The sequence below is a fragment of the Aristolochia californica genome, unplaced genomic scaffold, assembly GCF_029961685.1.
Source record: "Aristolochia californica isolate CCGP_79_NKW_82.1479 unplaced genomic scaffold, dmAriCali1.0.hap1 SCAF_4, whole genome shotgun sequence".
NCBI lineage: Eukaryota > Viridiplantae > Streptophyta > Magnoliopsida > Piperales > Aristolochiaceae > Aristolochia > Aristolochia californica.
Window position 1 is genome coordinate 38,008,321 of NW_027182103.1, and position 26,385 is coordinate 38,034,705.

The 26,385-nt window shown below is 37.7% G+C and overlaps 1 protein-coding gene across 1 annotated transcript; it reads left to right on the forward strand.

Moving 5' to 3' along the window:
* Positions 1-15,617: 15,617 nt before the first annotated feature.
* On the forward strand, positions 15,618-22,911 carry LOC137962812 (protein ENHANCED DISEASE RESISTANCE 2-like). The gene is made up of 22 exons (XM_068809893.1): positions 15,618-15,912; positions 16,736-16,810; positions 16,905-16,958; positions 17,063-17,128; positions 17,255-17,316; positions 17,527-17,567; positions 17,712-17,810; positions 17,889-17,935; positions 18,011-18,111; positions 18,190-18,285; positions 18,846-18,910; positions 18,992-19,063; positions 19,160-19,306; positions 19,426-19,745; positions 20,231-20,300; positions 20,396-20,571; positions 20,877-20,978; positions 21,084-21,134; positions 21,665-21,808; positions 21,901-21,996; positions 22,139-22,240; positions 22,439-22,911. The coding sequence occupies exons 1-22, from the start codon at positions 15,760-15,762 to the stop codon at positions 22,532-22,534; spliced, it is 2,235 nt and encodes a 744-aa protein (XP_068665994.1). The 5' UTR covers positions 15,618-15,759; the 3' UTR covers positions 22,535-22,911.
* The last annotated feature ends 3,474 nt before the right edge of the window (positions 22,912-26,385 follow it).

Below are 26,385 nucleotides of genomic sequence, written 5' to 3' on the forward strand. Positions count from 1 at the left end.
CATTCTCTTCGATCATATCTGATAACCTCTCCAAGTCAGTTTTATAGCATTGGTTACAACGTTCAAAAAAGAAAATTTTAATTTTTTTAAAATTAAATCAAAGGATTATCTGTTTTTCATGTTCCACTAAATAAAGTTTTGCATCTTCATACTTTTATAGTAAAAATCTTATACAAATGAGTTAGATTTAATTTTTAATTCTGTTATTCTTTCCATTTTGTTGATTTTGTAATAAAGCTTTGCATCAAGTATTAGATAATCGTCCTATCTCATATTTTGAGATACACAAATCTTAAATGGAGACGAGTTGGTAAACTCTATGTTGCATTCCATTGGAGCAATTTTATCAAACACACTAATGTAACATGTTTGTCATTTATTTCATCCATATATTCTCCTCTAATGTTGATTATTGTTAGAAACAAATCCTCTAGTAGTTAATATCACATTCATCCATATATTCTCCTCTAATGTTGACTATTGTTAAAAACAAATCCTCCAATAGTTAATATCACATTTAGTAGTAAGACAAATTAGAATTCCATCATTCCATCTTCTTGTCCTTTTCATCCCAGATTTTTTCCTGCTCTGATACCATGTTGAATCATAGGGACGACACATAAATACAAGAGATCTCAAGGGAAGGAGTAAAAATAGGAACTCTAGCTCTTGGGAGAGAGGAGTGAAGAAACCAAGGGAGAGAAAGAAGAGGAAAAGAGAGAGAGGTGTATGGACGAATTTGAGCCAAAAAGAAGAAACTTGAATCCTCTATCACATGCCTTGAGGTTGTATTTATAGTTGTGTGAAGGTGTTTACAATGGCCACAATGCCCTTAGGGCTATATGCTTTAAAATGAAAAGGATATAAGAGGACATACACCATCTTGCATAATTACAATTCTATGTTATATCTGTGAAAGTTCTCCTTATTTACTAGTCATGCCACCCCTACACTCGTGGGTGTCTCTTAACATGTTACTCTTTCCAAAACTTCCTTTGGCAACCCTATGTCGATTATTGATAAAGGAAAAAGAACAAGAGAGGAGGAACAACTGTGTGCCAGTTGATTACGGTGAAAAGAAGAAGACAAAGAAAAAGGAAGGGGAGTGATCAAGTTGAAAGGGAAAAAAAGAGTGGACAAGATCTTACCTTGCTTTGATGCAATGGTAACAACAACAACAACAACAAACAAGTTAACCCATAAGTTGTAGTGACTTTCGGTGGGCATTGAACTCTTGGTAGCATTGCTTTCCAGCCCATGAACCCAACAACTTCAAATAGACTCCACAAAGCGCATCTCTTGGCTGAACAAATAGCAACACCCCAGGAACACTTTTAGGATAACCTCTGAAAGGGATAATAGACTTCTTTAAGTTATTCAAGAAGATAGGAAGACTCTCAGTTTGATAGGTTTTCTACTTTGTCTAAAATCCTAGGAGATTGGAAAAGAGTCTGATTGAGTAACGTAATCCTTGTGGAAGATTTTAATTGAAACTCAAAAGCTTATTTTCAATCAATGATGACCCCACTTATTTTTTTTTAATTAGAATGATGAGTTTTCGAACACGAGCAGTTGGGCCCATGAAATCTTTACAAAACACTAGATCAATAACTTGAGGGCCTACAATTTCTTAAGCAACAAGAGATCAAGTGTGCAATCATCGAGTGTTAGTTCTTTAGCCCTATTGCAACATAAGGTCATGGCAAAAATAAAAATAAAAATAAAAATAAAAACTTTAAGTCTTGAAGGAGGGTATCTGTAGACACAGAAATTAGAACTATGTCTATAGATCTGATACTCTAGACATAGACATGGATTAAGGTCAAGATTAAAAGAACTTGATCACAGTTGATCAAAAGCCAAAACACTCAATTGTAAAAGCATGGAGGTTTAGTCAAACAATCAATAATGGTCATAATTTGTATCTATTGTTGAGATCAAAGCCCAATCAACGGTCATGATAAAGTTGATTGCATGGGTCACAACCAAGATTAAATCAAAGGACACACAACATAAGCACCACATATGAAATGAAGTTGGCACATAGGTGATACGTGGCATCACAGGAAAGTTCCACCCAAAGGAAGTGACACATAAGTGACGCCTAGGTGACACATAGTTTTGCAGGAAAACCCCACCTAAAGAGAAAATGTGGAAAAGGATAAAATGAGGTGTCATATTCTCATGCATGTGCACCTATGTCAACATTATGAAATGGCAGAAGTAAAGGTCTTGTATGTGCACTAGTTAAAGGGAGAAGGAGAGGGAGAACATAAAGGAGAGAAAAAGGAGGGCATGATTGAACGAGCTCACCACCCTTTAAATAGAGACACCCCTTAGAACTTTGGAGGAGAGAAATTGTCTAAGAGAGAAAAATCATTGGAGAAATTCTCTAAGTTTCTGTGTATTGAAACTCTATTCACGAGAAAGAAGAGTTCTAGTTGTACTCTTGAGACCTCAAATCTCAAATCAATTTGAAGCCCTATCAGATTCATAGCAATAACAATCATCTTTCCCACTACTTTGTTACTATCCTTGGAGCAGTTACACACAATACAATATCAAATCTTCTTGTCAAGCAATGAGTGGAGGCTAGCTACAAATTTGAGGGTAGTTAGCCAAGGGAGTTTCAATACATCTATTAGATTAAGCAAGATTCAAATGAAGATTGAGTGTGGAGATCGAATCAGAGGAACCTTTAGAAACTGGACCTCACACATAAAATCTTGTAATTTTCCTTGTTACTGTACTTACGATCTCTTTGCTTCACATAGTGGGCCTCTTTGTACATTGACAAACTGGTATAATTTGAGCATATGCACTGTTGAGGATAAGAATATTTGTACGCAACAACATTTGAGCATGTGCACTCTCATATTTTGGTCAAAGCCCATGCAAAAATCTAATAACGTCCATTTCAACTTGTTGCCGCCAAAAGGTTGCATCATCAGTAGAGTGAGGATGACAAATTCAAACCTTCCAAGTCACATCGTTCAATTTACTAAAATATTTTTTCACTCTTTTTTTCTCATTAAATTGTGAACAACTTTCAACAAATTATTTTCATGAGAGTAAGCAATCTTTGAAACCTCCAAAATCTCTTTAGTTGAAGGACACTAAACTACCTAACTCTGCTTGGAAGGCTCTATACTGTTAATTAACCGTGTTATTACTACAACATTATCTTTCTTCCAAACATTGGAAATAGGAATAGGTGAATGATTAACACATTATCTTTATCTCAAACTTCAAGATTGAGACCACACTAGACACTTCGATCAACTTTCTTTAATGATTGATCAACCTACTTGAATGATCGATTAACCTTTGAATACCGTTTTGTATGAACGATCAACTTCTTATAATGATCGATCAATCACATCCGTTTTTACATTTATAGACCGTCTTTAATGTAATAGGGTAAACTAAGGATAGTATTTTTATGCTTTTAATTTTTAAATTTAAAAAAACAATAGACAAAAAAAACACCATTTTCAACTTTGGGAAAGAGAATTGGTGAGAGTAATGTGGGAGGAGGGATCCAAACCTTGTCCTCCACACTCGTGCTTCAAAAATCAAAATAATGATCTGACGAGGTTAGAAAAGAGAAAAGCTGTGTGAATCAATGCCCCGTCCAGTTCCCAACCATGACTCTTCCCTAAAAAAGGAGAAGCACATACATTCACCATTTCTGATTTCTCCCTCCGTCCACGTATCCAATTCTCGTTTTCTTGATAAGACCTCAGACCTGTTGCAGTGGAAGAAGCGACGGTCCCACTTCCGCGACCTGATTAATCCGAAAATAAAATGGAAAAGAAAAAGACTTCTCCAGTTCTCCTCCCACATCAATGCTTGGTATGGATCTCACGCCTTTCTTAAGTTTCCTGCATCTTATCCCGAGCATATGGCATCAGATGCTCAGATACTGATAGTCGGATACTCTTCCCGTTCAGGAAATGTCCGACGATCAAGTACGACCTTATCCTTGCCTTGAAAGCCTTTCAATCCTCTTTCCTCCCTCCATCTCTCCGTCGTAAATTGCAGAGCTGTCATTCGCTACTAGTTTAATGGCTCAAAGCGTACCAGGCACGATACCCACAGTTTCATTGTAATTAGTCGTTCCGGTGCCTCCGAGGAGAGAGTATTATAACCTTGTGTGTTTACTGTGTACCTTTTGGAAGGGAAGTAGCAGTTCTATGGGAGGAACAAAGAAAGATGTAAATGAGCTAGAAGCGAGCATTTAAGCTTCTCTAAACCAGTAACTGAAGTTACATTACAGATCAAACTTTGGTCTGGACATCACTTAATGCATTGGATGCCATCGACAAAAGAAAAACTTTGGCACGTTAGATAACAAGGTTCCATGAAATTCTTAATTGTGCTCAAAGGAATTCATGTGAGATTATCTACCTTAACTATTCCAAAAGCCAATTTTCAAGAAGCTCATCATCTCATCTCCATGGCCGAGTGAAGTTAGGGGATCAAACAAAGTTAGCTCTCTCTCTCTCTCTCTCTCTCTCTACCCATAAAAATTAGGGTCTTCATTTTCAACAACCTCGTGTTTTATCTGCTACTTTCCCGTGGTTCGACACAACCTAGATGCTTGCTTCCCCTTACCTAGCTGCAATGACTTCAGCTTCTTTGACCTTACCGTTTTCTTGCACGGACTTGTTTCCTGATCACGAAGTATCGTCTTTAAACTGCTAATCAGTATGAGTGTCACGAATTTTTGCATTTTTTATATCGACAATGACTTCCGCCATTAACGTAGCATTTGAGAAAAGCCTGAGTTCTTTCTTTCCCTTTTTTTTTTTTTTTCTGTTTGGATGGACAGGTTCGTTTAGGGAAGACCCCGCTTGTATTTACTAATGAAGAATAAGCAAGAGGAATGATCTCACAAGAGAAGCTTAATGGGTGACAGTGATGGGTTAGAGACGAAATCAAATCAGTTGAGTTAGGTTAAACTTGTTATGTCATGTTAAACACTTTGAAAGTAGGGAGGGAAACATCAACTGTTGCTGGTAAGCATGGTTTCCCAACTGTACCAAACAACACATGAACATAACAAGCATTTCAAAAAGAAAAAATTTCACTGACCACTTTCTTTTGTGTAGCTTTTACGGCAATCAAGAGTTGTTCACCAAGTCATATCCTCTGAAAAGGCAAGAGGTTATTGAATTTGGGCAAGTATTATATACTAAACACTTTCACTCCACTCCACTTCATAATGAATATTTCTCTAATGGTGGTTTTGTTCGTATAAGATTCTCCACTGTGTTGATGCTCAAGATTGTTCTTCATCTACTACAGGTTCATCCTACTAAGGTTTGGATTAGTCTTTTGAGAATTTCTTGAGCTGTATTTCAATATGAGATGGAATTAGAATTATCCCTTCACCTGGAATCCTCCCACATATATAAACACTCCTGGTTTATGATACCCAACTACAAAACGTGTTAGAGCGTAGTTTGGAAGATTAAGTTTGGCAATGGGAAAATATGATTTTAAACAAAGTAATTTAAATCATACACTATTTTTAAAGTATCGACGGGGTAACCTAACAGCTTCGATAGTGTATGTAAACGATACAACCATTACAGGAGATGATCCAGAAGATAACAAAACTTAGCAATTGGCAACAAAATTTGAGATGAAAAAACCTGGAAGACTCAAATATTTTCTGGGAATCAAAGTTGTTATATCAAAAACTTGGAGAATACCTAGACCAAGTGCCAACAATATGTTCTTGTTTCATCTTTTTGACTATGTCCATTAGTTACAAACAATCCATAAGAAAAATTAATTATTGATAACACAAAGCTGTTAATCATGGCCTAATCACCACCAATGGGAGTGGATTGAGTAAGGAGAGGTGGGTCACATAAGTGCAAGTCACTCGTATTGAACACCGGTTGGACAGAGCATAACCAGTAGACAAATGCCCTCGCGTCACGTCTCTTCTCAACAAACAGCTTAATCAATCTAGGCATATTTATGGAAGAGATGATATTTGATCATGGCCACGGGTCCCCTCCCTGTCCTTCCTTGGGACCTTGACCACCGATGGCAATCCCTGTTGCAGCCCAGACAAGCATTTAAGCGAATCCCTATCTTGGGTAAACCAACCTGCAATGCGAGACAGGTCCAGAGTCAAGACGAGCGCTCTGAAGTCATCCATGATGCAATGTAACTTCTTCTTTAACAAGCTTTTTCTGGGTGGGTTTTTGTGTTTGACCAGTTGAGAGAAGCAGAAAGGCAGATTTCTGGGGAGGTTTAGGACTGGAGAAGAAGGAAACCTGCACTGAGCCTCCGCCGTCCATTTGGAACCGAAAGTCTCTCGTTTTAAAAGAGAACCAGACAGGCAAATTGGGTGTAATTTCATTACCACACAAAAATCAAAAAATTAAATTAAAAACTAAATATAAAGATTATCAATTATTGTTATTGTATCGCTTTTGTTTGGATTTTATATTGGAGAAAAGGGTAGCATTTGTTTTTAATTTTTAACATTAATTAAACTAAGAAATAGCAGCTTTTTTTTTTATTTTTCTGTACAGACGCCAGCTTGCTTTCTTATCAATGTTAGCGAATCACTGATCCTTGGGAATATTACTCCTAACAGGGGAATTTACCAGAAGGTCCCTAATGAGAGGAGTAAATAAAATCAATAATCATTGTGTTCTTTCGTGTTGGACCAAGTTGTCTTTGTTTTTACAAGTCCTCTCACTTACCAAAAGGCGACTGTTGTAAAACGTGAGGTTATTACGAAGTATAAGGCAATTCAATGATGAGATTCTACAAGAAACGAAGAACACGCAGGATTTAAGGTAGTTCGGCGGTGTGCCTACGTCCAGGGAGCTAGCAGCACCAGTAAATTCACTAACTTCAATTAGGGTTACATAATGTATATTTATACTAACCCTAGTACAAAAATACTCCTATACAAAAAATACCCCCTAACCTCATGTACGAGCCATATACTTCAACAATCTCCACCTTGGCGAATATTCACCCCTTAGGAAAAAAATGCGTAACCTATTACTCCACCTGGAACCATAGGTTGGGGCGTCTCCCATCTAGCAACTCGAGACATTAATCAAGTCCAAGCAATGCTTGAACTTATTTGTAGTAACAAGCTTTGTTAACATGTTTGTTGCATTCTTCGAAGTGTGAACTTTTTTAAGCAGTAGTTCACCTAATGAAACTAATTCCCTGATCCTGTGAAACCTCACATCCATGTGTTTGGTCCTCGCATGATACACCTGGTTCTTTGCCAAATTAATGGCACTCTGACTGTCACAATGCAACTGAACTCCACCTTGCTGGACACCCAGCTCCTTAACCAACCCTTTAAGCCACAACACCTCCTTGGCAGCCTCAGCTACTGCCATATACTCTGACTCAATAGTAGATAGTATAACTATAGACTGTATCATGGACCTCCAACAAATAGGTCCTCCCACAAGAGTAAATACATAACCTATGGTAAACCTCTTGTCATCTAATCATCTAAATCCCCTGCATAGTCTGCATCCACATAACCGACAACTGAAGGGTCACTCTGTTGTCTGCTAAACATGATGCCATAGTCTGTAGTACCCCTCAAGTATTTGAAAATCCACTTGACTGCATCCCAATGTCGTCGACCTGGATTTGAAAAAAAACTTGCTAACCATGCTAATAGCTTGTGCCAAATTTTGTCTTGTACAAACCATAACATACATCAAAAACCCCACTGCACTGGCATATGGGACCTTTGACATGTCATGAACTTCATCATCTGTCTTCGGGTACTGAGCAGTAGACAATCTGAAATGATTTGCCAAAGGTGTACTTATTGGTTTTGCATTACCCATGCTGAACCTGTCCAATAATTTCTCAACATAGCTATGCTGAGATAGCCATAATCTCCTAGAAGCTTTGTCCCTACGAATCTCCATCCTAAGAATCTTCTTGGTTGCACCCAAATCTTTCATGTCAAATTCTCTGTTTGAAAAAGTCTTCTACTTGTTGACTTTACCCATACTTTTTGCAGCAATCAACATATCATCCACATAAAGTAACAAAAAAATTGAAGATTCATCATCAAGGCTTTTCACATAAACACAACAATCATACTCACATCTTTTGTAGCCAATCTGGATCATGGAAGAGTCAAATCGCTTGTACCACTACTTCAAAGACTGCTTCAACACATAAAGTGATTTCTTCAAATTATAGACCAAATGTTCCTGTCCAGGGTGACTAAGCCCTTCTGGTTGCACCATGTAAATCTATTCCTCTAAGTCACCATGAAGGAAAGTTGTCTTTACATGCATCTACTCCAACTGCATGTCTGAATGTGCTATTAATGCCAAAACTGCCCTGATGGAGGTGTGTTTGATCATAGGGGAGAAGACTTCATCATAGTCAACCTCTTTCCTCTGTGAGTAACCCTTTTCTACTAAACGAGCCTTGAATTTTTTCCCCCTCTTTTTCTGATACTGCTTCTTTCTTCTTATACACCCATTTGCACCCTATCACTCTCTTCCCCTCGGGAAGCTCCACCAACTCCCATGTCAGGTTATTATGCAGAGACTCCATCTCCTCCATCATAGCACCCATCCATCTACTTTTCTCTTGGCTTTGTACTGCCTCCTGAAAAGTAGTAGCATCCCCACTACTAGTAATAAGTGCATAAGAAATCAAATCTTCAAAACCATACTTGGTAGGTAGCTTGATAATGCGTTTGGGTATGTTTGTGGCTATACTATGATGTTGCTGATCGCCTGAGCTAGAACTTTCTGCATGCTGGGAATCCTCTTCTCTACCATGGTTCTCTAGCTCCACCTGCACCACATGATCATTGGTGCTGTAATTTTCTGGCAATTGTTTCTCTTCTTCTTGAGTACGCTACAATATGACTTTTTCATCAAAAACCACATCTCTACTAATCACCACCTTGTTTACCTTTGGATCCCAGAGTTTGAAACCTTTCACCCCTTTCTGATAGCCCAGAAAGATACACTGTCTAGACTTTGCATCAAGCTTCGACCTCTCCTCACTAGAAACATGTACATAGGCTGGACATCCAAACACTCTCAAGCCGGAGTAGTCTACCTCACTGCCTGTCCACACCTCCTCTAATACATTCCCATCTAATGCTGCTCTAGGTGATCTGTTAATCAAGAAACATGTCATATTCATTGTTTCTGTACAAAAGTTCTTTGCAAACCCTGCATTCAACCTGAGACATCAAGCTCTTTCAGCTAATGCTGCTCTAGATGATCTGTTAATTAAGAAACATGCCATATTCATTGTTTCTGTACAAAAGTTCTTTGCAAACCCTGCATTCAACCTGAGACATCAAGCTCTTTCAGCTATATTTCTGTTCCTTTTCGCCACACTGTTCTGTTGTCGTGTCTTGTGTAATGTGAAGTGTCTCTTAATCCCATGCTGCTCAAACAACTCCTTGAACTTTGAATCTATGTACTCAATACCATTTTTTTATATGAGGCATTTAATCTTCCTCCATGTCTGGTTTTCTACTTCACCTTTCCACAACTTGAACTTGGCAAACGTTTCTGACTTGTGCTGCATGCAATACAGCCAAACCTTTCGTGAGTAGTCATCAATAAAAGTCACAAAATATATGTGTCCTCCTTGTGATGCTACTCTTACTGGCCCCAAAATATCTGAATAAACATAGTCAAAAATTCCCTTTGTCTTGTATGTGGCTACCTTGAACTACACCTTATTCTGTTTCCCAATAACACAAAACTTGTAGAAATCAAGCTTGCATGTTTTGACTGTCAAAGTCCTAGGCAAGAGTACCTCCCAGGAGGTCACCCATCCTAGAATTACTCTTACCCAAGCTCGGTTTACTTCGGAGTTTTGAGTCAGATACCTAGCCGTTTAAGGTGCGGAAAACCAAGTACCTAACTCAAACCACAAACTCTAACAAGAGTGGACGGAACCACTCTGACACCCAGCCCGCCCATTCTGGAGTCGCTTCTCACCGAATATGAACGCGAGCCGTAGCGTGCCTAGCTCTGATACCATGACAAATCAAACTCAAGGGACTGACGGAACAGTCCAAACACCCACAAGAGAGAGCGTTGAGCTCTCTGGTTTCACAGGCGAAAACAAACAGACGAAAGATAATCAAAATGTTTCCGTTGGGATTTTTCCCCTTTCATTAGGTATTTAAGCTTTAGGTTTTCCTGTTACAAAATGCCTCATGGGCCCAAGACAACCCCCCCGTTAAGCCTAATCAAATAACCCTATGTACATATCCCAAATTATACAACAATTATGAAAATAAATTACATTTAATATACATTTTAACATATCATAACATCCCCCCTCAAATTAATGATGGTGAGTCAACCAGCAACAATTTACCAACTAAAAAATTATGTCGGGATTGAGACAATGCTTTGGTGAAGACATCGGCCACTTGAAGATTCGAAGAAATTTACGAAATAGATATTAGCCGGCGCTCCAAAGTGTCGCGGATGGAGTGATAGTCAACCTCAATATACTTGGTACGCTCATGAAAAACCGGATTGGCTGCAATCTGTATAACACTTGTATTATCTGCATGAAGCGGTGTAGATGAGGGCTGAGGAAATTGGAGCTCAGCAAGAAGACCATGGAGCCAAATAACTTCAGAACACGCAGTAGACATAGCACGATACTCGGCCACGGTAGATGACTTGGATACTCGATCTTGTTTCTTACATTTTCAAGAAATCAGTGTATCGCCTAAAAACATACACCCGCCTGTAGTTGAGCGACGGGTATCGGGGCACCCTGCCCAATCAGCATCACTGTAGGCAACCAGATGTAGCGCGAAGCCGGTAGGAAAGAATAAACCACAAGCAGGGGAGCCGCGCAGATAACGGATAATGCGTTGAACTGCCGCAAGATGAAGGTGTCGAGGAGATGCCATAAACTGATTGACCTTATGAACAGCATAGGAAATGTTCGGGCGAGTAGTAGTCATGTAAATAAGACTCCCGACCAGTCTTCGATAGATAGTCGGATCATCAAGGAGAATCCCTTCATCTTTCTGATATTTGACATTGACCTCCATAGGGGTAGCCACCGAAGATGTGTCCTCCAACCCAGCGAGTGTGATAAGATCTTGTATATACTTATGTTGGTTTAAGAAAATACCTTTGAGTGTGTGATGGACCTCTAGCCCTAAGAAGTATGTGAGGTGTCCAAGATTCTTCATATGAAAAGTGGCATGCAACACCTTCTGAAGCTTGGTAATCAGTCCAGAGTCAGTGTCAGTAATGATGATGTCATCCACATAAACCAAGAGAATGACTATGCCCGCAACAAACTTATGATAAAAGAGAGATGAATCATATTGACTCTGGGTAAACCGGTGGAGGATAAGTGTGCTACGAAATTTCTCAAACCAAGCCCAGGGGGCTTGTTTAAGCCCATACAAAGGACGTCGTAGCTTGCAGACATGATCAGGAGAGGATGTAGACATACCCGAGGGAAACTTCATATAGACGTCTTCCTGCAGATCATCGTGGAGAAAGAAATTTTTCACATCCATATGATACAATGGCCAAGATTGAGAAGCTGCAATGGCTAAGATAGTATGGACTGTGGTCATCTTGGCAACTGGGGCAAAAGTTTCCTCATAATCAATCCCATATTCCTATCTGTTCCCTAGGGCCACAAGGCGGGCTTTGTACCGATCTAACAATCCATCTGAACGCAGCTTGATAGAGAAGACATACTTACTTCCAAGAGGCCGAATAGTAGGAGGGCAAGCCACAATGTCCTAGGTGTGATTCTCCTCTAGCGCTTGTAGTTCAGTTTGCATTGCCTTTTGCCAACACTCATGTGCCATAGCCTGTTTATAGCCAAAATGAATGGAAATAGAAGACAAAGTAGCTACTAGAGATACAGGAGATGGAAAACCATACCGGTCAGGAGGGTGAGAACTACATGTGGATCTGCGAAGATTGAGGGGAGTAGGAGCAGAGGGAGGATCAAGAGCAAGCGCTAGGTCAGAAGGAGGAGAGGGCAGTGAGGCAGTGGGTGGAGGCTCATCAAAGCTCGACAAACTAGATAAAAAGGTAGACGGAAGTGTAACTTGAGAGGGAAAGAAATATTGGTTTTCAAAGAAAACCACATTCCGAGAAACACGGACTCGACGAGCCTGAGGATCATAGCAAACATAGCCTTTTTGAGAACTGGCATACCCAAGAAATGCACACACAACGGATTGAGCTGTAAGTTTATGTCGTTCATGATCAGTTAAATGCACAAAATAAACACAATTGAACGCCTGAAGATCTCACGGGATACGAACGCGGGCCGTGGCATGCCTAGCTCTGATACCATGTCAAAGTCCTAGGCAAGAGTACTTCCCAGGAGGTCACTCATCCTAGAATTACTCTTGCCTAAACTCGCTTCACTTCGGAGTTCTGAGTTAGATACCTAGCCGATACAATCTAAAAAGACTAGCCGTTTAAGGTGCGGAAAGCCAAGTACCTAACTCAAACCACAAACTCTAACAAGAGTGGATGGAACCACTCTGACATTGACACCTTTCAATAGATTTCTCTTATAAAGCTCCATCATCCCACGCACACCCATGTGACCTAACCACATATGTCACAAGACTGTATAGTCTAACTCAGTCTCTACAGTTGCCACTCCACCTACAATTGTGGTACTTTGTGGTGTATAGATATTTCCAGATAATTTGTACATCTTTATCACTGTTAAGACACCTTTACTCACTTTCATTATTCCACTTGCAGACTTGTAACTATACCCATTACAATCTAAAGTGCCCAATGAAATCAGATTCTTTCTTAAATGCGGTATATGTCTAACATCACATAACATTCTAACCACACCATCAAACATTTTAATTTTTATATTCCCTATATCAACTACTTTGCATGAAGCATTATTACCCATCAAAACAGAACCAAATTTACTAACCTATAGGTGTGAAACCAATTTTTATTGGGTGTCATGTGATAAGAGCATGCTAAATCCAGAATCCAAGAATCTTTGAGATGATATGAATTGGATGAAACAGAAAGTATATCCCCGTCACCACTGCCTGAGTCAACTTCTTCTACTATATTCACAGACTTTGATTGACCCTCCTTGTTCTCTGCATTCCCTTTCTTTTTCTCTGGATAATCCCATTTTGTGTGCCCTTTTTCCCGCACTTAAAACACGTTATGTCCTTTCTCTTCCTAGATTTAGACCGAGATTTGTTGTTACTCGATCCACTCCGAGACTTGTTTATTCCACGTTCCTGGTTACTCTTCACCACAAGTCCTTCAACTTGTAAAGTCTCATCACTGGTTTTCTTCCTCTGATGGAAGGCTTATAGAGCACTTGTGATATCCTCCAATTCAAGAGTTTCTTTTCCCACATCAGAGTTATAACCAAATTTTCATACAAAGGAGAATTCAGTAACATTAGCGCCTTGTCTTCGTCTTCAAACTTCACATCAACCCGTCTCAAACCACTAATGAGCTGATTGAAAATGTTGATATGCTTGCTCAGATTCGAACCCTCTGACATCTTAAGAGCATATAGTTTTTGCATCAGATAGAGCTTGTTCGTCAACGAGTTGGACATATACCGACTTTCTAGTTTTAACCAAACTTCCGCCTGTGATTCCTCATCCATGATGTGAAACATCATGTCATCAGCCAGACAAAGCCTAATAGCCGCCACACCCTTCGCTTCCATTTCTTTCCAATCCCTGTCATCCATTCCTGCCAATTATGTTCCGTATAGCGCCTTCAACATGCCCTGCTACACTAACAGGTCTTTCACCCTCCTCTGCCATAATCCAAAATTCCCGATTTTGTCAAATTTCATCATGTCAAATTAGGCAGAAAAAACTCCAGTCATCATAGCCTAACTTGGGTGTTTCGTGCGAAAAATCTAGATTTCAAGTACGGCGTGAGAAGCCTCGGCGTCTACACAAAAGAAGACCTGGTGGGGGTGTGCACAACGTACGCACCAATGCACCTACAACCCTTGAGGGATGCGCCAGAAGCGTCACAACCTCATCGTTAGAAAATCCCGTAAGGCGTCAGAGACGTTAGCCTTTTCAAAAAACAAAATTCTTCTCAGATGACGGGCTTTTCTCTTTAGTGATTTCACAGTAGCCCCGTGACACGAGATTTTCGTCGACCCCGACAGTGGCGGTGGTCACGGAAACTCCTCGGCGTGGGGTATCGTCGAACAATGTTGAGGGGTCTTGACAAAATCGTCAACCGTGCGATGGGGAGGGTTTCCACCATACGACCTCCTCTATTTCCAGAAAATAGAAACTCCTCCTGACACGTCGTCACCGAACGAGGAATCTCCCTATGTCGTCACCGAACTCCAAGACTTTAAATCTCCCCTTACGTTGTTGCCGAACTCCGAGACTATAAATCTCTCCCTCCTTGTTGCCGAACTGGTTCTTCCTGGAAGCTCTCCAAAGCGAAACGCAGCCTTGGGCTTCTCATCAATGAGAACAAAGAACGGAAAAACTACCAAACGCTGCCATACGTGATGATAAATTCTCCAGGATCGGTAACCTGAAGCTCTGATACCAATTGTTGTAAAACATGAGGTTATTACAAGCTATACGACAATTCAACGATGTGATTCTACAAGAAACGAAAAACACACAAGGTTTAACGTGGTTCGGCGGCGTGCCTACGTTCCAAAGCGAATGACACTGGTAAATTCACTAATTTCAATTAGGGTTACATAATGCGTATTTATACTAACCCTAGACTTACAAGTATAGTACAAAAATACCCCTATACAAAAATACCCCCTAAACCTTAAGTATGAGTCATATACTTCAATAGCAATTGATGCAAACTATTGTAAGCAACTGATACAAACTATTATAAGAAACATTTTCTTTGGTTTTACTCATATTTAGAAGATCCACATCACTTGATCCATCCTACTGGTGTAAATTAGATTATTGTTTTAAAACAAGCAATTTAAGAAATCCATTGAAAGATTATCGAATGTTAAAGAATAAGGATACCTAAAAGACACGGCCTGTTATTTAATTATTCGGTTCCTTGTACCACTTCCAAGCAAAGATGAACAGAAAGTGATCTAACTTTCATTTCAAAGGAACCTGTTAGATCACTTCGAAGGTTATTTTAGTCAAGAAGAGACAAATGGTTTAAATTTTAAGAAAAATTTAACAATAATGGATTATGGTGATGATCACTCAGCGTTGGTTGGAATGTATTTCAAGGGTGTGTGATATTAACTTCCTTTTGTTATATTTCTAATCGCAGTTGTGAACCTGGAACTCTAGTTAGGGAGGCCATAAAGCATTTACTAATTTTTATCTAGAAAACGAACTGCTATGTTGTCCTGTTTTTTCCAAAAACTGATTAGAAAAGCCAAGGGCACTTTTGGTCATTCGACACCATACGTTTCTGACGTCCTTTTGGCTTATATAACACAAATTCTGTTACTGACACAGGAAAAGGAGGGAGAGGGAGAGGGAGAGGGAGAGAGGAGAAAACAGAGTAAGATTTCTCCGGTATTCCCAACCAAAAATCAGAGGGGATTCTGTCTATGATTCTCTGATTCCCTTACTTGGGATCAGAGGATCATACATCATCATTCCTTCCTTTTTCTGGGCCATTATATACATATCATTGGCTTCTACTCAATGCTGCAGAAGTTCAACGTTCGACGGTATGAATCTTTGATGTAAAAAAACTTTGTACAAGGGGAGCGCCTCAAATGGGTATGTCGCAGAAGGAAGGTAAAATGGAAGGTTGGCTATATGTCATTCGTTCCAATCGGATTGGGCTGCAGTGCTCGCGGAAGCGATTTTTTGTTCTGGAAGGGAACTATCTGAATAGCTTCAAGGAGATGGCGACCTACAAGAACAAGGTATTTGAGCTTGAGCTTTTGAGTCGTCAGTGTTTCATCGTTCTTTCTGACGATGGAAGGCCCTGGATATTCTGGTTCAGATAGCTTGTTTGGACTTTCCATTATATTTCTACCGCCGTTGTACCTCTGCTTTGGCAGACAGCGACGGAAAAATGGGAATCCTGCAATGCCTGTTTTCGTATTAAATAACTTCTCTGCGTACTTTCTAGACTGGTTAGGGACGATGGCTGTACCTGCTTCGTTTGAGGCAAGGTTGACGTGAATGAAGCATCTGAGACTATTGACCTGCTAGCTTGACATCTATCAAGCTTTGAGAGGAAACATGTATTCGATTTGGATTTACTGTCCTTCTCATGGGCTAGAAAGGGGTGGGTCTTATCTCTTATGGCTCAGCGTATTTCATGGTCATATCGTTCCTTTTGTTGTCATGCTGTTCTATGTCAGATACAATAGGATCTTGAGTCACCTGTATCCTTTCTTCGAAGCTCAAACTCTAGCACGTAAAAATGACTGTGTGGTATTTCCTCACGCTTATAACACCATTTCCAGCGGAATTACTTTTTCGTTTGTTCAGGTGTGACACTCGTCCGATGTTGTTGTTTTCGACCCCTGTTTAAGGAAAGGTTGATAGACAATGAAGTTTCGAGTTCTTCCATTTTTTCCATTCAAACGTGAGCTTGTTCCGCGAATAAAAATTCATTTCGACCCTTTTTGTTGCGACTCGAGTTGGTGCACTTATTTCTCTTCTTTTCTTCAAGTCGTCTGTTAAAATCTAGTATGAACCAATATGTTTCTGTCACCAAAATGAATATTATATTTTCAGGATCCTTCAAGAAGTGCAGTTATCGATTCCTGCATCCGTATCACAGAAAATGGACGAGTGAATATTCACAGGAAGGTACAACAACTGTTAGAATTCCTTTTGAGGCAAATCTGATTTATAACATTTAATCTTGCCTTAAGCATAATGCAGTTTTGTCGTTGACTTATAGGTATTCTATATGTTCACACTGTATAATGTTTTGAATCATGATGATCGCCTTAAGGTTTATTCTCTTTCAATCAAACTTTGATGCATTTCCATTGTATTATTTCATCCACTTTATATGTTATGTCTTGTTTTAAAAAGTATGGGATTCTATTGTTGCAGTTGGGTGCTACAAGTTCAGAAGAAGCAGCAAGCTGGATCTGTTCATTTAAGGAAGCTCTGTCAAAGGTCCTTACCTAATTCATTTGCTAACCCACCTTGGAGATTATCTGGTGATCAAACTTATGATTTTATTTGGGTGGAAAGAAATTCAAACTACATACTTACAGTTAACAAGTTTTCTCCCAAGTGCAGGAATGCACAGAACAAATAACCAGCACAGTGGCTTGTAGTAAAAGGAAACAAGAATCTTTAAGGTAAGATGATCAGGAACTTGTTTTCAGTTTTTCTTTTGTGATTCTTTTATTTCATGCAGTTGCATCAAATAGGCTATAGCACAAATGAACAGTCACTTCTATCAGTTCATGGACCACACTCTTGTCACCATTATTCCTCTAGGAAATTTATTATGTACTTGAATTACAGCGATTTTTGCCTATTTTATATATAAACAATTGTTTTGACAGATTAAGCCAGCGGAGAGGAACAGATCATATGAAATATGCAGGTGAAGTTATCATGAATTTGTTCTTATTCCCTCTCTTTTGAAATTGTATTTGATCAGATAGGTTCATTTTTAGAAGTTCGAAAGGTTTCTTTTCCTCAACAATTATTAGGTTTTTTTTAATTTAAACTTCTTCGTCTTTTACAGAATTCCAAGATTGGACACATTGTTTATCAACTCGCTCAGATCCAATGACATCTGATGTTATTGCACCTTCCTCTTGGACAATATTTGGCTGTCAAAATGGTAAGCAGCAACTGTCTTGCTTCTTTTCTTCTCACTTTCTCCATGTACCTAAACTCAGTGTTTTCGAAGTCCATGCAGGTTTGCGGCTATTTAAAGAGACAAAAGATAGTGATTTCCAGGGGAAGGTATTAACCATCTCTCAATACCATATTTTGAGTAATTGATAAATTACTTATGGATGTTCATACTCCTGTCTTCAGAATTGGGATGATCATCCAGCAGTAATGGCAGTAGGAGTGGTGGATGCAACTTCTGAAACCATTTTCCAGACACTCATGTCTCTAGGTTTATCCAGATCAGAGTAAGAGTGGTTGTGTTTAAGGTTTATATATGTTTTCTTTATATTATAAGCCCTTTTTAGTTTATCCTCCTCATGCAGATGGGATTTCTGTTTTTATCGAGGTCGTGTGATAGAACACCTTGATGGTCATACAGACATTATTCATAAGCAATTGAACAGTGATTGGTTACCCTGGTCAGTTCTAGATCTTTTCAACTTTTTTATTTTAATAAACTTTCTAAATGAGGCTATATGGGCCAGGTCCTACAAAGGGGCCCTTGTATTACGATACATTTGATTCTTTTCATGGGGGTGATTCATATATTTAAGGACCTGCTTTGTTGCAGTCTGTCTACATAGGAAACTGCGGCTTCTACACCCATTTTTCTTTTTCTAAATTAGTTTTTGAGAAGGAAAACAACATTTCAAAGAGTATGTATATTAGATATATGAAGTTCTGTGCCTGATTTCAAGCATCACAAATTTTGAAATGTCCTTCTGATATGTTCACTCTCTTCAAATTGTGTGCAGCTGGCAATCTCCCTGTGTCAATTTGTCTTTATGTGCATATTTTTTAGTAGTTTGGCCTTTGCCCATGAGATTCTATGTTGTGATACTTGTTCAAGTTTAATTGGTATTTGTGTGGAAAGCTGTCAAAAACATTAAGATATCACCTTACATCATTAAGACATGGCAGTGACAGATATATGAAAAGGCCCTTTGGTTGTACACTCAAACCAGTGATTAATTTGCAGGGGAATGAAGCGGAGAGATTTACTTCTGCGGCGTTATTGGCGTAGAGAAGACGATGGAACTTATGGTAGCAATATTATTCAGAACTTTTTGATATACTTTAAAGTGCCATAGCCGTGTCTGAACTTGAGTTTTTCTTTTCTTGCAGTAATTCTGTACCATTCTGTTTTCCACAGAAATTGCCTGCCTCAGAGAGGCTACATTCGGGCCTGCCTTAAAAGTAATGTATGCTTCGAAATGGGAAAGCATTTATTTGTCTCTTTTAAACTTAAAATGTTGATCATTTCCTAGCTTTGGTCCTTTGTTTTTCTTTCAGGTGGAGGCTATGTAATATCTCCTGTGAACCAGGGAAAGCAATCAGTTGTAAAACATATGCTAGCAATGGACTGGAGATTTTGGAAATCTTACCTATTCACCTCATCAGCAAAATCTGTAACCATCAGAATGCTTGGGAGAGTGGCTGGTAATTAACTTTCTGCTCTTGATACATGGTCATGTTACTATGAATTATGCTTGAAGGTTAAAAATTTCAAGCATAAAGCAGATTCCAACTTTTTTATTGTTGTTTTCATTAATTCTCAGCAATAAGGGAATTGTTCAGAGCCAAAATGGGATCCTGTATACACTCCACATTCAATTCATATGAATTGACAAGAGAAATTGGATTGTCTCAAGGTGAGAGAGAGCATATTAAGGTTGAAGTACAGGAGGAGAATATCGACAACCAGAACCTAACAGATGAACAGAGGCAAAGTTCACCCAATAGGATCTCAAACTTGGCTGGCTCTTTTCTTCAGCTCAATGACACCATGGATGAATTCTTTGATGTTCCAGAAGAATCAGAATCTGAGACACCAGAGAACTCATGGACTTCTAATTCAGGACTAGAGATGCACTCCCAGGTGGTTTTCCATCTCAATCTGTTGGATTTGCTTAGGGATAAATTGCCTCTTTGGTTAAAAAAACAATGAAGCTAGAGTGCCTCCATTATAAACATTAGCCTGATGGGTCGACAAATGGATTGGCATGCCCCAAAATATCTGTCCTTATTTTTCCATGCATGCAATTTACAGCACAGTTGGAAAACAATGGGGGTGATTGTCCTACTTCCGGTAACAATGGTGAACCTGCTTGTCTGAATGAAAGGATTCTTTTATAGTAGATCGTCTCAGGGCAATCCATGAGAGAGGCCTAAATTGCCCATATTGATTATCCGATACTTAATTTCGCTTGACACAAAACATGTATCTGTATATGTACACTGGGTGTCATTCTTGTGGTTATCAGATAATTTTTGTATTTTATTTTCATTTTGCTTGAATAAAAGTCATTTTGTCCGATTTATTTAGTTCCTCATCTGCTTTTTCCTTATTTTGCATCAAATTAGGCACAGGATTTGCACCATGGCAAGCTATCTACAGCAGCAAGTTTTGTGAAGAAGTTACACGAACTAGCTGGTGAGTCATATTTTTATTCAAATCTGGATGTTAAGAAGATAGCTCTGGAACACATTTTCAATCCCCCAGCTCCTGAAAGTTTTAAATTTGTGCAGTTCAAAAGAGAGGCTACATGGACTTACAGGGGATGGCAAGAGAAGATAGCATGTGTTGCAGCTATGGTACAACTCTCCCAAAGGATCAAACTTGTACTTTGCCCTGCAGTTGGGCAGAGACTGACCCATCCACATTTCTTATTCGAGGAAAGAATTATTTACATGATCATCAGAAGGTACTCCTGTTACTCATGACACTCTTAATTTCAGATATTTTCCCTTTGCAATTGTCTTTGTAAGTAAATGAACGGTTCAAAAACACATCTGGGGTTACATCTCTACAGCTCTTAAATGCAAATTTGTTATCGTCCTTTAGGAGGGGATTGAGCATTTTGAGTGAGAATATATGTGAATGGTCTGCCATGGTTGTACTATTGGAGTTAAGCATTTCCAACTAAAAAGTCCAACTGAAACACTGTATAATCTGTTTATATTAGTTAGAATAGGATTGTGACCACTTTTTAACTTGACAATTTGCTAGGTCAAGGCAACTGGCACCTTGTTCCAAATGGTCGCTGCAGATTGGCTAAGATCAGATAAGCGAGAAGATGACCTTGGTGGTCGTCATGGGAGCATAGTTCAGGTGGATTATTTAGCATCCTTTGTTCTTTGGTGACAAAAGGTCTCGGTGCTTCTTATTTTTTGCAATATATCTTTCTGAATTAACAAAATTGATTTTTTCTGGCAGAAATATGCCGAGCAGGGTGGCCATGAGTTTTTCTTTATTGTCAACATACAGGTGACTTAGGTGACTGTTTTGTTAAAAAAAAAAAATTCTGTTTTCATATACATGTATAATAGTTGGATAAAGTGAAAAGTAGACTTGAATCTCACATAAAAGGTGTCAAGGTTTAAAAAAGTCTGCCTTGACTATTCAAAAGTGAAAAAGCACTTAATCTGATTGAACTTGAAACATAGGTAATGACATTGCTGTTTTCGACACTGTATTTCCTATGTTGGATCTTATCCACTGGATTTTTGACTTACGACAAGATGAATTTGAATTTTTTATCTCTTCACTGATAATGGTGCTGTCTACATGTTAGCTATTGCATAAGATGGCTAGGAGCATTCTGTGTAATGCAGTAAACTAGTTTACTTTTGGGCAAAAATGATCAATGTTTAGCAATTCTCCTGGTCAACTGTGTTTTTGGCCGAGTTATCTCCACTTCTAACAGTGTCTGGTGGGGAGTTGGAATTGACTTTGTCACTGCAAAGTTCTTTTGATTTATTTCTAGCGTTTCATCCATATTTATTATCCTACATCAGGTTCCAGGGTCTACAACTCATAACCTAGTCCTGTACTACATTTTGGATTCCCCTGTGGAAGACATTCCCTTACTCCATAGCTTCATTAAAGGAGATGATGCATACAGAAATTCAAGGTTCAAGCTCATACCATACATTTCTACGGTGAGATTATTCACTTGTATGAAGGTTGATCTGGTAAAAAAATTCTCAAGGCTAGCCTTGCATATACTTCTGCTCGTCACTTGTGGTTGCAGGGTTCCTGGATAGTGAAACAAAGTGTTGGCAAGAAAGCTTGTCTGGTGGGTCAAGCACTAGATTTGAACTATTTCCAAGGGTCAAACTATTTGGAGGTGTGTCACAAAGCCACATATAATACAATGTAAATAAACAAATAAATAAAATTAGAAAAACCACAAATACAATTTGGCTTTTGTTGTGTTTTTGTCTCACTCAAGCCACTTAAACTTTTGAGTTTTGTTTTGAAATGTTCAGATTGATGTCGATGTTGGGTCTTCAACAGTTGCAAGAGGTGTGATCAGTCTTGTTCTTGGTTACCTAAATAATCTGGTCATTGAAATGGCATTTCTGTTACAGGTCAGAGTGCTCTTCCTTGAAGCACTAAATAGTTAATCTTTCATTGATCGTGTCACCTCTTAGAATAAACATTTCACTTGAAAAATGGGTGCTTCACTACTTGCTTTGTTGGAGTAGGAAATTTTCAGCTGTTCAATTACTGCTGGTCATTTTGCTTTATAATGAATACCCTTATACCTACTACCTGATCTCAAGCAGGCCAACACCGAGGAGGAGCTCCCCGAGGCGCTTTTAGGAACTTGCCGGCTCAACCAGTTAGATGCCTCAAAATCTGTGTTAGTTAAACCGTATTGATCGTTGGATCCTTAAAGTTGGAGGCCCTGGAGACATTTCATGTGGAGAAGACTTGTGGATTGTGTTACACAGATTAGTGGGAATCATTCTTTCATTCGGATCAAAATAGAAATTCAGCGAGCGAGTAGCACCCATCGAGGTTCTTCTGATGGCATTTAGTATGTATATAGCGTCTCTCCAATTAAATACCATTCTTTGTAATGCAGCAGTATTGAGTATTGCCGTGTATCTCTCTTTCATGTGCTTTTCGCAAGTTCTTTGCACCAGAACAACAACGACTAATTTGCAGTCGTCGAAGTGGAATCAGATTGCTCTGTTCTGTTGGTATAGCTTCATTTGTCCTTGGATCCAACTTTAAAGAACTGTTGTAGCCTACATTTACCTCATCTACTTGTGCTAAGTGGTCCATCCACGTATTTGTGCTACTAAAAAATCTCTCCTTTAGAAAACTAGATCATTAAAATCAGGGTTAATCACATATGATTATAACGCCCATTCTTTGCTTCTTTATCTATCAATGGGTCAAAAAGATCTATTACTTATGCTGCTAGATTCGAAACTTCTACATGTGGTCAAGGTGTTGTTAAATAGTTTATCTTTATGTTATTATATTTCATACCAATTTATTACTTTTAAACCACTTAATTGTTAGGTGTTTTTTCTTCTTCTTCCTATCTATGTTTTAGGACCTCCACAAGGAAGACGATTAATGGATGACATAAAAAGGGGTTATAGTATTTGGATGGTGTGTTAGGTCAAGAATTGAGAGCATTGTACTAATGACTTCTCAATATCTAGCAATCGTTGCTATAGACATTGAGGCAACTCTTTCCTTAATTGAGCTAGGCAATGTCTTTTAATAGTGAAACTTGTCCATTGGAAAGATGTCAAAAGAGTGTATTCACTTTAATGTCTGGGGCCTAGGACAAGTCACTAGTCAGTTTGGTTATTTGTTTTTAGTGTTATTTTTTTTATGACTTCAAGTGATTCTTGTAGTTTTTTTATGTTGAAGAGAAATCTTGAATGTATAAAAAAAAATTATTAAGAAACTAGAGTTCAATTACATTTAGATGTAATCTGATAATGCTAAAGAGTATTTAAGTGCCAATTTGATGACTTTAATACAACTCATGGCATTTTGTATAACAATTCATGTACTTATGCTCTACATCATGTTAAAGTAGCTAGTTGAGAGTATGGATAAAAATATTCTGAATGTTACTCTAATTCTTCTCTTTCATGTGAAAGTGCCCAACACAATTTGATGTGATGAAATTTACATGACATGCCACTTGATAACTCACATGCCTTTCTTTATCTTGCATGGTTGAATTCCTATTCAAGTGTTCCAACTTGATAATCCTCTATTTCTTATTCCTCTATAAGCATTTGGATATACTTATTTTATTCATAATTTTAGGCCCTATCAAATAAATTCACTTCACTCAATTAGTGTTTTCTATTGAGATACTAGCGTCTTCCAAAGGGATAACAAATATTTGGACCTCCAACATAGAAGATTTATTAGTATACCCATGTAACGTTTTTAGTTACTATCCCTTACTTTTCTCATACTAGTTTTATTCCAATTGAGTAAATTCCCTATGTTGTTCCCTTCCCTATTCTAGTTAATTAATTGTTTGAGGTAGATTCTCAAAATAGAAAAAATCTTTGCAAGTATATCAATGATAGACGAAGAAAATAATATCAAACAAATCTATAACTATTTTTATAGCTCTCTAGAAAGGGAAAGATCATTCGCTCGTCATCATCTCTCTAATTTTGTGTTGTTTGATAACTTAACTTCCTCTTCTAAATTATTTAGGTCAACATTATCATGTGTAGTACTTCATAAGTCATATCAAGAGGATTTCGATCACCTTGAATGGAAACATACCATGGATGCTGAGATGTAGAATTAACAATCTTTTCAAACTTGGCTGGTTTTTGTTGTGTCATCCTCCTGCCTAGGGGTGGCATCGAGCCGAGTTGAGCCCGAACCTGCTTTCGTTCGAGTCGAGCTTGATTTAAATATTTCGAGCTGAACTTCGAGTCAAACCTCGTCTCGAGCCTAAAATTGTTATCGAGCTCGAGCCCATAAATTTTAACCGAGTTCGAGCGGAGCTCGAGCTTCAACATACATTTAAAACTTTTCAAAAAATATATATAAAATAAATTGTATATAAAATTATGCATATATTTTACATAAAATTGGGCATAACTAATATATATAATACATGTATAAGATTGGGTATAACCTCTATTTAAAATTGAGCATAATCTATGTATATAATACTTATATAAAATTCGGCATGACCTCTACTTAAAATTGGGCATAATCTATATACATAATACCTGCATAAACACTCTATAAACACTCCATGAAATTGTTTATACACTTCATAAAATAGTCTAAACACTCCATATAATGCATAACATTATGAATAAACTCCATACAATAATCAAACACAACAAAATTAAATGAAATATCACTATCAATTTACAATCACCCAAATAAAAACTATAAATCTTTTAAATAAAATCCTATTACTATTAGAGAATCACTAGAAAATTACAAGAAATATTTTAAATTTTTCTTAGCAAAGTTAAATGGACCTCTTATTACCTTTTCTAAGGAAATAAATAATAAATAATAATTAATATAATATATTATTATACTTATCGATAAATTTTTAATCAAATAAAATGTCAAACACAAAATTGCTATGAAAATTGCCTCATGCTAAAAGGATTATATCATCAACTGTCAAATACTTATTCAAAAATTTTCTATACGGTTTTCCTGCCCATCTTGGCAAGAAAATCTTACTTAGAAAATTATATGATTTTTTAACAAGAATTTATAATTAGAAAAATATTTTCAAAAAACATGAGGCACTAATTTTCCCTATATTTCTACTAAAAATTTCTTTTCAACATTTATTGAAAAAACCACTAATAGTCTCTAAAAACGTATTTTTACTAAAATATCTTTTCAATTTCTTCAAGAGCCATGAGGAAGGGACAAAGAGTTTTTTTTTTCCTTGCTTATGATCTTGCATGTAGGGGTGGCTTCGAATAAACTATATATAAAATTTTGCATACATTTAAAAAAAATAATGATAGGGGAGATTCAGGATTGAATTTCAAAAATGGATTAAAATGCACCAATATTAATCTTTTTTAGTCCAATTGTTGTCTAGCTTGTTTTGTAATTTTTGAATCTGGCCATAAATTTACTATGGCCTCCTTAGTGCCCCTAGATGAAAATTTATATTCTATGAAAAACTAAAAATATTTTCCTCTAATACATATTCCCAAAAAAACCTTTAAATAAAATCCTATTACTATTAGTGACTTATTAGAAAATTACAAGAAATATTTTAAAATTTTCTTAGGAAAGTTAAATAGACCTTTTATTTCCTCTTCTAGGGAAATAAATAAAAATTAATAATCAATCTAATATATTATTATACTTATCGATAAATTTTTAATAAAAAAAAATGTCAAACACAAAATTGCAATGAAAATTGCTTCATGCTAAAAGTATTACAGCATCAACCGTTATATACTTATTCAAAAATTTTCTATACAGTTTTCTACCCCATCTTGGTAGGAAAATCTTACTTATAAAATTATATGATTTTTAATAAGAATTTTCAATTAGAAAAATGTTTAAAAAAACCATGAGATATCATAGAAACTTATTTCTATAAAATGTATGTTTAATTTTTTTCAAGAGCTATGAGGAAGGAGAGTTTAAGGATTTTTTTTTTTTTACTTTATGATCTCGCACGTGCGAAATCATCTTCACGCAGGGGAGGGGGAGATTATTTCTCCCCTAATTTCTC